This window comes from Carcharhinus amblyrhynchos, chromosome 2 (assembly GCF_965287045.1).
Source record: "Carcharhinus amblyrhynchos chromosome 2, sCarAmb.v2.hapA, whole genome shotgun sequence".
Taxonomy (NCBI): domain Eukaryota; kingdom Metazoa; phylum Chordata; class Chondrichthyes; order Carcharhiniformes; family Carcharhinidae; genus Carcharhinus; species Carcharhinus amblyrhynchos.
The window spans coordinates 142,573,910-142,587,994 of record NC_137325.1 but is presented as its reverse complement, the minus strand read 5'-3'; the positions used below and the strand labels follow the sequence as shown (position 1 = coordinate 142,587,994).

Sequence of the window (14,085 nt, the reverse complement as noted above, 5' to 3'; positions counted from 1 at the left end):
CTTACCCTTAACACCATGGGTCTGGACTATTTAACAGTCCTTGTCAAAGCACCTTGTCAAAGGCCTGTTGGAAATCTAAACTGGTTCTCCTTTATCTAACTTCCTTGTTACCTCCTCAAAGAACTCTTAACAGATTTGTCAGACAGTATTGTCACTGGACTAGATATGCAGGATACTGTTCTGGGGACCCGGGCTCGAGTCACACCACGGTGAAATTTGAATTTAATAAAATTCTTGAATTAAAATTCGACCATGACACCATTGTCGATTGTCGGAAAAACCCATCTGGTTGACTAATGCCCTTTAAGGAAGGAAATCTGCCGTCCTTACCTGGTCTGGCCCACATGTGACTCCAGAGCCACAGAGCTGAACGTGGAGTCAGCACGTTCTCCCCGTGTCTGCGTGGGTTTCCTCCGGGTGCTCTGGTTTCCTCCCACAGTTCGAAAGACATGCTGGTTGGGTGCATTGGCCGTGCTAAATTCTCCCTCGGTGTAACCCGAACAGCGTGGCGACTAGGGGATTTTTGCAGCAACTCCATTGCAGTGTTAATGTAAGCCTACTTGTGACAATCATAAGTAGACTTTCAACAGTCCCACCTCAGTGATGATGGATACGTTACTGTTCACAACTGGAGCTGACGCTGTGGCTGTCCTTTCGTTGCAGGTGGGCTGTAAGGTTTCTGTGGTGTTCTGCTACTTCTGTATGATGACGAATTACTTCTGGCTGCTGGTGGAAGCTCTGTACCTCAACTCTCTGCTGACAGTCTCCTTCATCTATGGCAAGGATTACTTCTGGTGGTGGAGCATGCTGGGATGGGGTAGGTAACCCTGCGCACAGGAGGCAACGGGTCAATACAGCACGATGGGGAGAGGAAGCCCGGTGCGAGTTTAACAAAGGGGATGGTGGGACTGATGTATGAGGAGAGGTTGACTGGGTTAGGATTGTTTTCGCTGGAGTTCAGAGGGGGGATCTCATAGAGACTTATAAAATTCTAACAGGACTGGACGGGGTAGATGCAGGGAGGATGTTCCCGAGGGTGGGGGGAGTCCAGAACCAGGGGTCACAGTCTGAGGATTCGGGGTGGACCATTTAGGATGGAGATGAGACATTTCTTCACCCGGTGAGCCTGTGGAATTCATTCCCACAGGAAGTAGTTGATGTCAAAACATTGAATGTATTCAAGAGGCAGCTGGATATTGGGGCGAATGGGATCAAAGGTTATGGGGAGAAAGCAGGATGAGGCTATTGAGTTGGACGATCAGCCATGATGGTGATGAATGGCGAAGCAGGCTCGAAGGGCCAAATGGCCTCCCCACTCTCCTATCCTCTATGTTTCTACGTTAAAGGTGGAGCTGTGCACTGAAACATTCATCCATAAGAGTGGCACAGTGGGTTAGCACTGTTGCCTCACAGCACCAGGGACCCGGGTTCGATTCCCGAGCTTGGGTCACTGTCTGTGTGGAGTTTGCACGTTCTCCCTGTGTCTGCGTGGGTTTCCTCCGGGTGCTCTAGTTTCCTCCCATAGCCCGAAAGACGCGCTGGTTAGGTGAATTGGCCGTGCTAAATTCTCCCTCAGTGTACCCGAACAGGCGCTGGAGTGTGGCAATTAGGGGATTTTCACAGTAACTTCATTGCAGTGTTAATGTAAGCCTACTTGTCACAAATGAAATAAATTTATATAGCACCCTTCACAGCCTCAGGATTTGATTTATTATTGTCATATGTTTTGGGAAACAATGGAAAGTACTGTTTCTTGCACGCTGTACAGACAAAGCGTACCGTGTATGGAGTACATAGGAGAGAAAGGAAGTAACCCTGCAGTTGTAGATAGGGTGTAGAGAAAGATCAACTTAATGCAAGGCCCATTCAAAACTCCAACAGCAGCAGGGAAGAAGCTGCTCTTGAGTCGGTTGGTACGTGACCTCAGACTTTAGTATCTTTTTCCCAACGGAAGAAGGTGGAAGAGAGAATGTCTGGGGTGCGTGGATTCCTTAATTATCCTGGCTGCTTTTCCAAGGCAGCGGGAAGTGTAGACAGGGTCAATGGATGGGAGGCTGGTTTGTGTGATGGATTGGGCTACATTCACAACACTTGTGGTCTTGGGCAGAGCAGGAGCCCATACCAAGCTGTGATACAACCAGAAAGAATGCTTTCTATGGGGCATCTGTGAAAGTTGGTGAGAGTCGTAGCTGACGTGCCAAATTTCCTTTTAGTCTTCTGAGAAAGTAGGTGGGCTTTCTTAACTATAGTGTCACCATGGGGGGGAACCAGAACAGGTTGTTGGTGATCTGGACACCTAGAAATCTGAAACCCGCAACCATTTCCACCTCACTCCCGTTGATGTAGACAGGGGCATGTTCTCCATTATGTTTCTTGAAGTTGTCTCTTCCGATGGAGACCAGTTGTGAATCTCACTGCTCGGAAGTTTGAAAGGGGAAGCGGGTAACGCCAATGTGCCTGGACAATGGCATTTGGGACTCAATAATCACATGTTAAACATGTCATTAACATTTCAATTAGCTGATGGGTGCAGAGCCAATTTCGCCAGTGGAACACGGCCAGGGGATTCCCCTCTCCCCCATTGACAAGGGGAGCACCACCAGGCCCTCAGCAAAGAGGGGCATACCCCGCCATCATGACTGAAATAACAAGTCACCCCCCCCACCCCCCCACGCTCATGCCCATGCCCAACATCACACAGGTATTGGGGTGACCCAGCCTGACTGCCCTCTCCAACCGCCCGACCCCCCCAAACCTCCACCCTCAGACTTTCCTCAGTCCCCCGCCCCCCCTAGACCCACTTCTGCCCCCCTCAGTCCTGGCCCTTGGCGGTGCAAATGGTACCCCCCCAGCAGTAACTACTTGTTTTGAAAATGAAAGAGAAACTGTTTCCTTCCCGCACCCTTAGCTCCTCCCATTAAGTACATGACTCTGTTCCTGCCAATCAATTTAGCATGGCCAATCCACCTAACCCGCACATCATTTTAAGTTGATTTATTAGTGTCACAAGTAGGCTTATGTTAACACTGTAATGAAGTTACTTGAAAATGCCCCAATTACCATGCTCTGGCGCCTGTTCGGGTACTTTGAGGGAGAATTTAACAGGGCCAATGCACCTAACCAGCACGTCTTTCAGACTGTGGGAGGAAACTGGAGCGCCCGGAGGAAACACACGCAGATACGGGGAGAATGTGCAGACTCCACACAGACAGTGACCCAGGGTTGGAATTGAACCCGGGTCCCTGGTGCTCTGAGGCAGCAGCGCTAACCCGCTGTGCCAGATCGAATTATCCATGGGCTGCACTGGCTCGATGGGCTGAGTGGCCTCCTGCTGGGCTGTATGTTTGTGTGATTCGGCTGGCTCTTTGTGGGGGTTTTGATCATCGCGGGTCCTGCCAGATGCTTCTGGCTTCACCTGGGAACACCTGAGGGGAGATTGATTCTCTGGCCTGCAGCCGATGGTGAGGTGCGTGGTGAATATTGATGTGAGTATCTTGGCGGGAGCAGATTATCGTTACCAGCACCTGATTTTCAATCCAGCTTCTCCTGATCCCCTCGCCAGCCTGAAGCCGGAAGACAAACTTAATTCTCCAGCTTTGATGATGTTCTAATAGTAAATCTCTCTCCTTCAAGGTATTCCCACTGTATGTACCGTTGCCTGGGTGATCACAAAATTTCAATTTGAAAACACAGAGTAAGTAAAGTGCTCCCTTTGTAATGAAATTTAAGGTTGGGGATTAGTTGGAGTTTATTTATTAGTGTCACAAGAATAAAGAACAGTACAGCTCAGGAACAGCCTCTTCGAGCCCGCGACCATCACGTTATCCTATCCAACCACCTTTATCTCTCTAATCCCCGTCTGTTCACATGCCTATCTAATACAAGTAGGCTTGTATTAACACTGCAATGAAGTTACTGTGAAAATCCCCTAGTTGCCGCACTCCGGCGCCTGTTCGGGTGCACTGGGGGGAGAATTTAGCACGGCCAACGCGCCTAACCGGTCCTTTCGGAGGAAACCGGAACACCCACGCAGACACGGGGAGAATGTGCAGATTCCACACAGACGGAGACCCGAGCCAGGAATCGAACCCAGACCCCAGGCGCTGTGAGGCAGCAGTGCTAACCCACTGTCCCACCGCAACTTGGTGGAATGAAAATAAACCAGGGTCTATAAAACCAATCGTGAAATCAGGAGGATCCTCTTCACCCAGAGAATGGTGAGAATGCGGAACCCACTACCACAGGGAATAATTCCGCATCAACATCTAGGGGGGGAGGGGTTAACATCGACTCGAAACTGAACTGGACCATCCATATAGATGCTGTATATACAAGAGCAGGTCAGAGACTGCAGCAAGTAACTCACCTCCTGACTCCCCAGAGCCTGTCCACCATCTACAAGGTACAAGTCAGGAGTGTGCTGGAATACTCCCCACTTGCCTGGATGGGTGCAGCTCCAACAACACTCAAGAAGCTCAACACCATCCAGGATAAAGCAGCCCCGTTTGATTGGCACCACATCCACAAACATCCACTCCCCCCACCACCGACGCTCAGTAGCAGCAGTGTGTACTGTCTACAAGACGCACTGCAGCAACTCACCAAAGATCCTTAGACAGCACCTTCCAAACCCACTTCCATCTAGAAGGACAAGGGCAGCAGATACATGGGGAACACCCCCACCTGCAAGTTCCCCTCCAACTCACTCACCCATCCTGACTTGGAAATATATCACTGTTCCGTCACTGTCGCTGGTTCTTGGAACTCCCTCACTAACAGCACGGTGGGAGGCCCTACACCACATGGACTGCAGCGGCTCAAGGCAGCTCAGCACCACCTTCTGAAGGGCAATGAGAGATGGGCAATAAATGCTGATCTAGCCAATGAAGACCACTGAGGCCATTGCCTCCTCCAAAGAATAGATAAAGTGCTTTCTGCGCTGCTAAGAGTGTGTGTTTTCTTTACTCATTCACGGGATGTGGGCACTATTGGCTAGGCCAGCACTGATTGCCCACACTTAATGGTCGATAAGAAGGTTGTGAAGAAATTGAACCACTGCAGTCGCTGTGGTGTAGGTACACCCACAGTGCTGTTAGAGAGGGAGTTCCTGGATTTTGACACAGCGACAGTGAAGGAACGGCAATGTATTTCCCATGTGCCGTCTTCCTTCCATGTGGAGTTGCCAATGCCCAACTTGGGTGGGCATAGTTAGAAGTCTCATAACACCAGGTTAAAGTCCAACAGGTTTATTTGGAATCACAAGCTTTCGGAGCGCTGCTCCTTGATCGGATGAGTGGAGAGTTGTGTTCACAAACAGAGCATATGTAGACCAACACAATTGCAAGATAATGGTTGGAATGCAAGTCTTAACAGATAATCAACTCTTGACAATGTGAGTGGGGAGAGGGATAATCACAGGTTAAAGAGATGTGAATTGTCTCCAGATGGGACAGTTAGTGAGATTTTGCAAGCCCAGGCAAGTCGTGGGGGTTACAGGTAGTGTGACATGAACCCAAGGTCCCGGTTGAGGCCGTCCTCATGTGTGCGGAACTTGGCTGTCGGTTTCTGGTCAGCGACTCTCCACCGCATGTCTTCTCCCTTCGCGATAGTAGGAATTGTGTATCGCTAATGATAACATCAAGAATGGAAGAAAAGCAGCGTTTCCGATTAACACTCTGCGTGCTTGTAGGTGCTGGGATGTTATTGAAGGCTCTCCGTACTGGTGGATTATCAAAGGTCCGATTATGACTTCTATTGCGGTGAGTGACGCCAAAGTCAAATTGTGTCTTTTGAAAAGTAAAACGAGCCCTTGGGGAACTGTAGAGGGGTAGACAATACAGCCCGGGGGTGGGGCGGGGGTTGGGGGGGGGGGGTGGGGGGACATGGCCAGGTGGTATTATCGCCCAGACTGTGGGTGGAATTTTACCAGCACATCCGCCCGAGTTTCGTACGATCCTGCCTGATGCCAACGGAGAACGCCATTCTCCGAGTCTCGCCCACCCCCGAAATCAGGGCTTATGTGTCGTTAAAATTTGGCCTATTAATCCAGAAGCTCAGCCAATGTTCTGGGGGACCCGGGTTCAAATCCCGCTGCAGCAGATGGTGGAATTTGAATCCAAGAAAAAAAAATTAAGCACCTACAGATGACCATGAAGCTATTGTTGATTGTCGGAAAAAAAAACCCCCATCTGGTTCACTAATGTCCTTTAGGGAAGGAAATCTGCCGTCCTTACCCGGTCTGGCCTACATGTGACTCCAGAGCCACGGCAATGTGGTAGACTCTCAACTACCCTCCAAGGGCAACTAGGGATGGGCAATAAATGCTGGCCAGCAACGCCCATGTCCCATGAACGAAAGAAAAAAGTCCTTCGAGCCTGTTCTATGGTCCAGATCAATCACGGCCAATTTCCCATCTCAATTCCACTTTACATCTCAGCTGAAACCAATGATCTGTCTCTCAGCCTTAAATATATTCCACAGTGGATGGAGCATCCACAAACCTCCTGGATAGTGAACTGTAAAATGCTAACTTAGGAATTGCTTCAAGAGGGTGATCAGTGCAGAGAGGGAAGGGGATGCTGTTTTTCTTATACCCATTTCAGCCTCTAGCTGGTGAGTGTCCTTATTTCGATTCATTCATGGGACATAGGCCTCGCTGGTTAGGCCAACATTCATTGCCCATCCCTATTTGCCCTTGGAGGGTAGTTGAGAGTCACCCACATTGCTGTGGCTCTGGAGTCACATGTAGGCCAGACCGGGTAAGGATGGCAGATTTCCTTCTCTAAAGGACATTAGTGAACCAGATGGGTTTTTCCGACAATCTACAATGGTTTCATGGTCATCAGTAGATTCTTAATTCCAGATATTTTTCAATTGAATTCAAATTCCATTATCTGCCGTGGTGAGATTCAAACTGAGTTCCCAGGACATTAGCTGAGTTTCTGGATTAATAGTTTAGCAAAAATACCATTAGGCCATCACCTGCCCTACAACAGTAATGATGTGGTGAATGGTGACATTTAAGATTTCATTCCTTTTAACTGGAGGAGTAGTTTAAACTAGTACTGGGGTGAGACAAGTCTCGCTTTAAATTTATAGCTTAACTTGGGTGACACGGTGGCACAGTGGGTTAGCATTGCTGCCTCACAGCGCCAGGGACCTGGGTTCGATTCCCGGCTTGGGTCACTGTCTGTGCAGAGTCTGCATGTTCTCCCCGTGTCTGTATGGGTTTCCTCCAGGTGCTCCGGTTTCCTCCCACAAATGTGCAGGGTGGGTGGATTGGCCGTGGTAAATTGCCCGCTGGTGTCAGGGGGATTGGCAAGGGTAAATAGGTGGAGTTTCGGGGATGGGATGTGTGTGGGATTGTTGTCGGTGCTGTCTCGATGGGCTGAATGGCCTTGTTCTGCACTGCAGGGACTCTTGCTCCTATTTCTCACCTCTTTTGCTTTGGCAGGTCAATTTCATACTTTTTATTAACATCATCCGGATCCTGGTCCACAAGTTGATCCCTAGGGAGATCCACACAGCTAATTCCTCTCAGTACAGGTGAGTTAACTGGGCAGGCTGAAGAAGCCGGGCACCTGTAGCACAGGAACATCTCACCCTCCACTGTGGATCTAGGGCACTTCCGCGTGACTTCTTCGAATGGTATCACGGACTGCGCTACCACACAACTGGGCAGGACATTTAGAGCAGGAAGCATTTCTTTAGCCTGAGGGCGGTGGGAATGTGGAACTCTCTGCCTGGAAGGGAAAGGTAGATGTGGGAACCCTCCCAGCATTTAAGAAGCATTTAGACGAGCACTTGAAATGTCACAGCACACAAAGCGACGGACCGAGTGCTGGTAAATGAGGTTAGGTGCTTGATGGCTGGTGTGGACACGATCATAGAATCATAAGGACATAAGAACTAGGAGCAGGAGTAGGTCATCTGGCCCCTCGAGCCTGCTCCACCATTCAATAAGATCATGGCTAATCTTTTCCTGGACTCAGTTCCACTTACCTGCCCGCTCACCATAACCCTTGATTCATAGAACCATGGAATCACAGAAACTAGAAGCAGCAGTAGGCCATTTGGCCCTTCGAGCCTGCTCCCCCATTCATTTTGATCATGGCTGATTGTCAAATTCTATCTCCAGACCCCCCACCTTCCTCCCATATCCCTTGATCCCTTTAGTCCCAAGAGCTATATCTAATTTCTTCTTGAAATCACACAATGTTTTGGCCTCAGTTACTTTCTGTGGGAGTGAATTCCACACATTCACCACCCTCTGGGTGAAGAAATTTCTCCTCACCTCAGTTCTAAACGGTTTACCCCTTGTCCTCAAACAAATGACCCCCTAGTTCTGGAGTCCCCCACCATGGGGAACATTCTTTCTGAATCTACCCTGTCTAACCCTGTTAGAATTTTATAAGTTTCTATGCGATTCATAAGAACATAAGAACATAAGAAATAGGAGCAGGAGTAGGCCATCTAGCCCTTCGAGCCTGCCCCACCATTCAATAAGATCATGGCTGATCTGTTGTGGCTCAGTTCCACATTCCCACCCTCTCCCCATAACCCTTAATCCCCTCTCTTATCAAAAACCCATCAACCCGCGTCTTAAATATATTTAGCGAGGCAGCCTCCACCACTTCAACAGGCAGAGAATTCCAGAGATTCACCACCCTTTGAGTGAAGAAGTTCCTCCTCAACTCCGTTCTAAACCGCCCCCCCTTTATCTTGAGGCTGTGCCCCCTAGTCCTATTGTCCTTTCTGAGCGGGAAGAGTCTCTCCACCTCTATCCTATCCATCCCATTCATCATCTTATACGTCTCAATGAGATCTCCCCTCATTCTTCTAAACTCTAACGAGTACAAGCCTAGTTTATTCAGCCTCTCCTCATAGCTCAACCCCCTCAACTCCGGCATCAGCCTAGTAAACCTCCTCTGCACTCCCTCCAAGGCCAAAATATCCTTGATTCCCCTCTCACTCTTCTAAACTCCAGTGAACATAATCCTAACCGACTTAGTCTCGCCTCGTATGACAGACCTGCCATCCCAGGAATCAGCCTGGGACCATAGAGTACAGAAGAGGCCCTTCGGCCCATCAAGTCTGCACCGACACATGAGAAGCTTCTGACCTCCCGTTTACCAGCACTTGGCCCATAGCCCTGAATGTTGTGATGGGACAAGTGCTCATCCAGGTACTTTTTAAAGGATGTGAGGCATCCTGCCTCCGCCACCCTCCCAGGCAGCGCTGTCCAGACCCTCACCACCCTCTGGGTGAAAAGATTTTTCCTCACATCCCCCCCAAACCTCCTGCCCCCTCACCTTGAAAGTTTGCCCCCTTGCGTTTGACCCTTCAACTAAGGGGTACAACTGCTCCCTATCCACACTGTCCATGTCTCTCATAATCTTGTACAGTTCGATCAGGTCACCCCCTCAATTTTCTCTACTCCAGCAAAAATAACCCAAACCTATTCAATCTCTCCAATATTTAAATGTCCCACCCCAGGCAGCACCCTGGTGAATCTCCTCTGCACCCCCCCCCCAGTGCAATCACATCCTTCCTGTAATAGAATCGCTGCAACGCAGAATTACCTCACAGCGCAAGGGACCCGGGTTCAATTCCGGCCTCGGGTCACTGTCTGTGTGGAGTCTTCACATTCTCTCCATGTCCGAGCTGCAGAGCTGGGCTGAGAGGTGGCAAATGGAGTTTAATGCGGAAAAGTGTGAGGTCATTCACTTTGGTAAGAGTAACAGGAGTACAGAATGTAGGACTAATGGAAGGAGTCTTGGTAGTGTCGACGAGCAGAGAGATCTCGGGGTACGTGTGCATAGCTCCCTGAAAGTTGGCACCCAGGTTGATAAGGTTGTTAAGAAGGCGTACGGTGTGTTAGCTTTTATTGGGAGAGGGATTGAATTTCGGGGCCGTGAGGTCACATTGCAACTGTACAAAACTCTGGTGCGACCGCACTTGGAGTATTGCGTACAGTTCTGGTCGCCGCATTATAAGAAAGATGTGGAGGCATTGGAAGGGGTGCAGAGGAGGTTTACCAGGATGTTGCCTGGTATGGTGGGAAGATCTTATGAGGAAAGGCTGAGGGACTTGAGGTTGTTTTCGTTAGAAAGAAGAAGGTTAAGAGGTGACCTAATTGAGGCATACAAGATGGTCAGAGGGTTAGATAGGGTGGACAGTGAGAGCCTTTTTCCTCGAATGGTGATGGCTAACATGAGGGGGCACAGTTTTAAGTTGAGGGGTGGTAATTATAGGACGGATGGCAGAGGTAGGTTCTTTACTCAGAGGGTAGTAAGGGCGTGGAATGCCCTGCCTGCAGCAGTTGTGGACTCGCCAACTTTAAGGGCGTTCAAATGGTCAGTGGATAGGCACATGGATAACATTGGAATAGTTTAGGTTAGAGGGTCATTAGATTGGTTCCACTGGTCGGCGCAACATCGAGGGCCGAAGGGCCTGTACTGCCCTGTAATGTTCTATGTTCTATGCCTGCGAGAGTTTTCTCTGAGTGCACCGGTTTCCTCCCACAGTCCAAAGATGGGCAGGTTAGGTGGATTGGCCGTGCTAGATTGCCCCTTCGTGTCAGGGACACCTGCTAGGGTAAATGTATGGGGTGGCGGAGGTATGGCCTGGGCAGGATTGTGGTCAGTGCAGACTCGATGGGCCAAATGTCCTCCTTCTGTACTGTAGGAGTTCTATAGTTAGATGTAGAGTGGCCTGACGGCACAGTGGTTAGCACTGCTGCTTCACAGCACCAGGGATCGGGTTCGCTTCCTGGCTTGGGTCACCGTTTGGAGTTTGCACATTCTCCTCGTGTCTGCGTGGGTTTTCTCTGGGTGGCTCCGGTTTCCTTCCACAGTCCGGAAGGTTAGGTGCATCGGCCTTGCTAAATTCTCCCTCGGTGTGCCCGAAATGGTGCCGGAGTGTGGCAACTCGGGGAATTTCACAGTAACTTCATTGCAGTGTTAATGCAATGTGACAATAATAAATAAACATTGAAAAATATGACCTGTTCTCCTCTCCCTCCACAGGCGACTGACAAAGTCGACACTTCTCCTGGTGCCCCTGTTTGGTGTGCACTATATCGTGTGTGCTTTCCCACCCGATGGAGCAGTGCTGACCACTCAGCTTTACCTCGACCTCTGCATTGGATCGTTTCAGGTACGGGGTGACCTTTGAACTGTCCCAGGGGAGGCATGGTGGTGACCTTCTTTGCGAGGGATTGGTGGTGCCGTGACGTCACTGTGTTCGCTCATGATGCCACCGCAAACATCCTCACGATCTCCCCCACGAGAAGGGGGCCATTCGGCCCATCGCCTCTGGCCTTCGGCTGTGTAGAAGCAAATTCAAGATAGAAGAGACTCAAGATCCCTGGGCTCAGACAAAGTTGGAGCCTGGCAGAGAATTGAGTCGACGTGGCTGTCCGATTTGTCACACACTACAATCGAGAGGTTCCTTTCCAACTCACTCACCAGCCTGACTTGGAAACATATCACTGTTCACTCACTGTCACTGGGCCTGAGTCCTGGAACCCCCTTCCTAACAGCACTGTGGGTGTACCTACACCTCAAGGACTTTTTTTCATTCATCCATGGGACACGGGCGTTTCTGGTTGGCCAACACTTATTGTAAGAAGTTTCAGAACATCAGGTTAAAACCCAACGGGTTATTTGGTGGTACAAGCCACTAGCTTTTGGAGCGCTGCTCCTTCATCAGGTAAGTGGCTCATTGTCCATCCCTAGTTGCCCCTGGGGAAGGTGGTGGTGAGCTGCCTTCTTGAATCGCTGCAGCCCCTGAGGTGTAGGTACACCAATTGCTATTAGGGAGGGAATTCCAGGATTTTGACCCAGTGAAGGAACGGTGATATATTTCCAAGTCAGGATGGGTGAGTGGCTTGGAGGGGAACTTGCAGGTGGGGGTGTTCCCCATGTATCTGCTGCCCTTGTCCTTCTAGATAGAAGTGAGCTTGGAAGGTGCTGTCTAAGGGTCTTTGGTGAATGGTTGCGTCTTGTAGATAGTTATAGGATTGACGAAGAGAGGAGGGGAGTTCCGCGTCTCTGGTTTCTCACCTGAGGCACACATGATGGGCCATGTGGCTTCCTTCTGTGCTGTGAACGTTCTGTGATTATTCCGGAAATCCTGGATAATATTTATCCCTAAATCGACACCACTAAAGCAAATTATCTGGCCTTACAGTGTGCGGGTTCTGCTGTGTGCCTATTAGCTGTGGTGTTATCCACAATATATAACAGTGACTTCAAAAAGTACTTTTTTTATGACTTTTAGTTGTGACAAAGGGTCATCTGGACTCGAAACACCAACTCCTTTCTCTCCTTACAGACGCTGCCAGACCCGCTGAGATTTTCCAGCTTCCGCAGTAATTTGCTTTTAGAATTCCTAAAGTGCAGAAGGAGGCCATTCGGTCCATCGAGCCTGCACTCATCCCCCCCATCCCCATGACCCCACATATTTACACTATGGGGCAATTTAGCAAGGACAATCAACTTAACCCGTGCATCTTTGTTGCGTCTTTGTGTTTGGGGTGGCACGGTGACTAGCCTTACAGCGCTAGGGTCCCGGATCTGATTCCGGTCTCGCGTCACTGCCTGTGAGGGGTTTGCATGTTCTCCCCGTGTCTGCGTGGGTTTCCTCCGGGCGCTCCAGTTTCCTCCCACAGTCCAAAGATGTGCAGGATAGGTTGATTGGCCGTGTTAAATTATCCTTTACTATCAGGGGGATTAGCAGGGTAAATGTATAGGGTTATGGGGGTAGGGCCTGGGTGGGATTGTGGTCATGGCAGACCCGATGGGCTGAATAAACTCCTTCTGCACTGTAGGGATTCTATGATCTTTGGACTATGGGAGGAAGGCGGAGCACCCAAAGGAAACCCACACAGAGATGGGGAGAACATGCAAACTCCACACAAACAGTGACTCAAGCCGGGAATCGAACCCAGATCTCTGCCACTGGGGGGCAGCAGTGCTAACCACTGTGCCACTGTGCCGCCCCAACGTAAAAGGCAGTATATAAATGAAATTCTTTCCTTCTTCTCACGAGCGAGGTCCAAGAGCTCACCTTGTTTCTTCCAGCTGTGAAAGGTTTTACTGAGGGTTGACCTCTTGCTCTCTGTTCCTCTGCAGGGGTTTATCGTTGGAGTGCTGTACTGTTTCCTTAACCAAGAAGTAAGTGAAAGCTTCAATATGACACATCAAGCCATCATTGTCCTCAATGGTCACTCTCCAAAACAACTCTCATCTTCACTTCTTCAGACTAAATTAATTCAATTAAAGTTTTTGTTGTCACAAGTAGGCGTATACTAACACTGCAATGAAGTGACTGTGAAAATCCCCTAGTCGCCACACTCCGCTGCCTGTTCAGGTGTACTAAGGGGCAATCCTAAGTAGAGAAGGGAGGCCATTCAGCCCATTGAGATTACACCCACCACAATCCCAGCCACGTACTATCCCCCTAATCCCATGCATTTACCCTGGCTCGTTCCCCCCCCCCCCACTGACCCTCGGACCAATTTAGCACGGCCAATGCACCTAACCAACGTGCCTTTCGGACTGTGGGAGGAAACCCACACGGACACGGGGAGAACATGCAATCTCCACACAGACAGTGACCCGAGCCGGGGATCGAACCCGGGTCCCTGGCGCTGTGGGGCAGCAGTGCTAACCCACTGTGCCACCGGGATTGGTCACTCCTGATGACTCTGTGGAACTATTAAAGAGCGCCCTGTTATTCTTCCCACAGGTACAGACTGAAATACACAGGAGGTGGTTGCGGGGGAGAATGGACAGTTACGGCACAGTGCCGGTCATTGGGAGAAGCCACATGGACACTACCTGTTGAACTCTAGCTCAAAGGTCAAGCGGAAAGCACTGCCGGCCCCCTCCTCCACCCCTCCTGTCTCCTTCTCTCTTTCACCATTGAAGAATTCACTCTCCTGGCTGCCTCGCTTCCGCAGGAGTGCCTCAGGAATCTCTCAGGATATTACTTTACTTTCAAAGAACTAATTTGGATCGCTGCTGGGCAGTCCGAAAAGATCTACCACTCACAAGGTGAGAGAGTGCTTTGTTTCCGATC

General features: G+C 49.8%; 1 protein-coding gene across 1 annotated transcript in view; it reads left to right on the top strand.

The window, feature by feature from the left end:
- ghrhrl (growth hormone releasing hormone receptor, like) overlaps positions 1 to 13,851 on the top strand; it is a 52,197-nt gene extending 38,346 nt beyond the window's left edge. Inside the window, exons 7-13 of the mRNA XM_080213596.1 lie at positions 664 to 817; positions 3,634 to 3,694; positions 5,690 to 5,759; positions 7,454 to 7,545; positions 11,028 to 11,157; positions 13,137 to 13,178; positions 13,753 to 13,851. Coding sequence (XP_080069722.1) covers positions 664 to 817; positions 3,634 to 3,694; positions 5,690 to 5,759; positions 7,454 to 7,545; positions 11,028 to 11,157; positions 13,137 to 13,178; positions 13,753 to 13,851 — 648 coding nt within the window. The remainder of the gene's footprint in view (positions 1 to 663; positions 818 to 3,633; positions 3,695 to 5,689; positions 5,760 to 7,453; positions 7,546 to 11,027; positions 11,158 to 13,136; positions 13,179 to 13,752) is intronic.
- Positions 13,852 to 14,085: the final 234 nt, after the last annotated feature.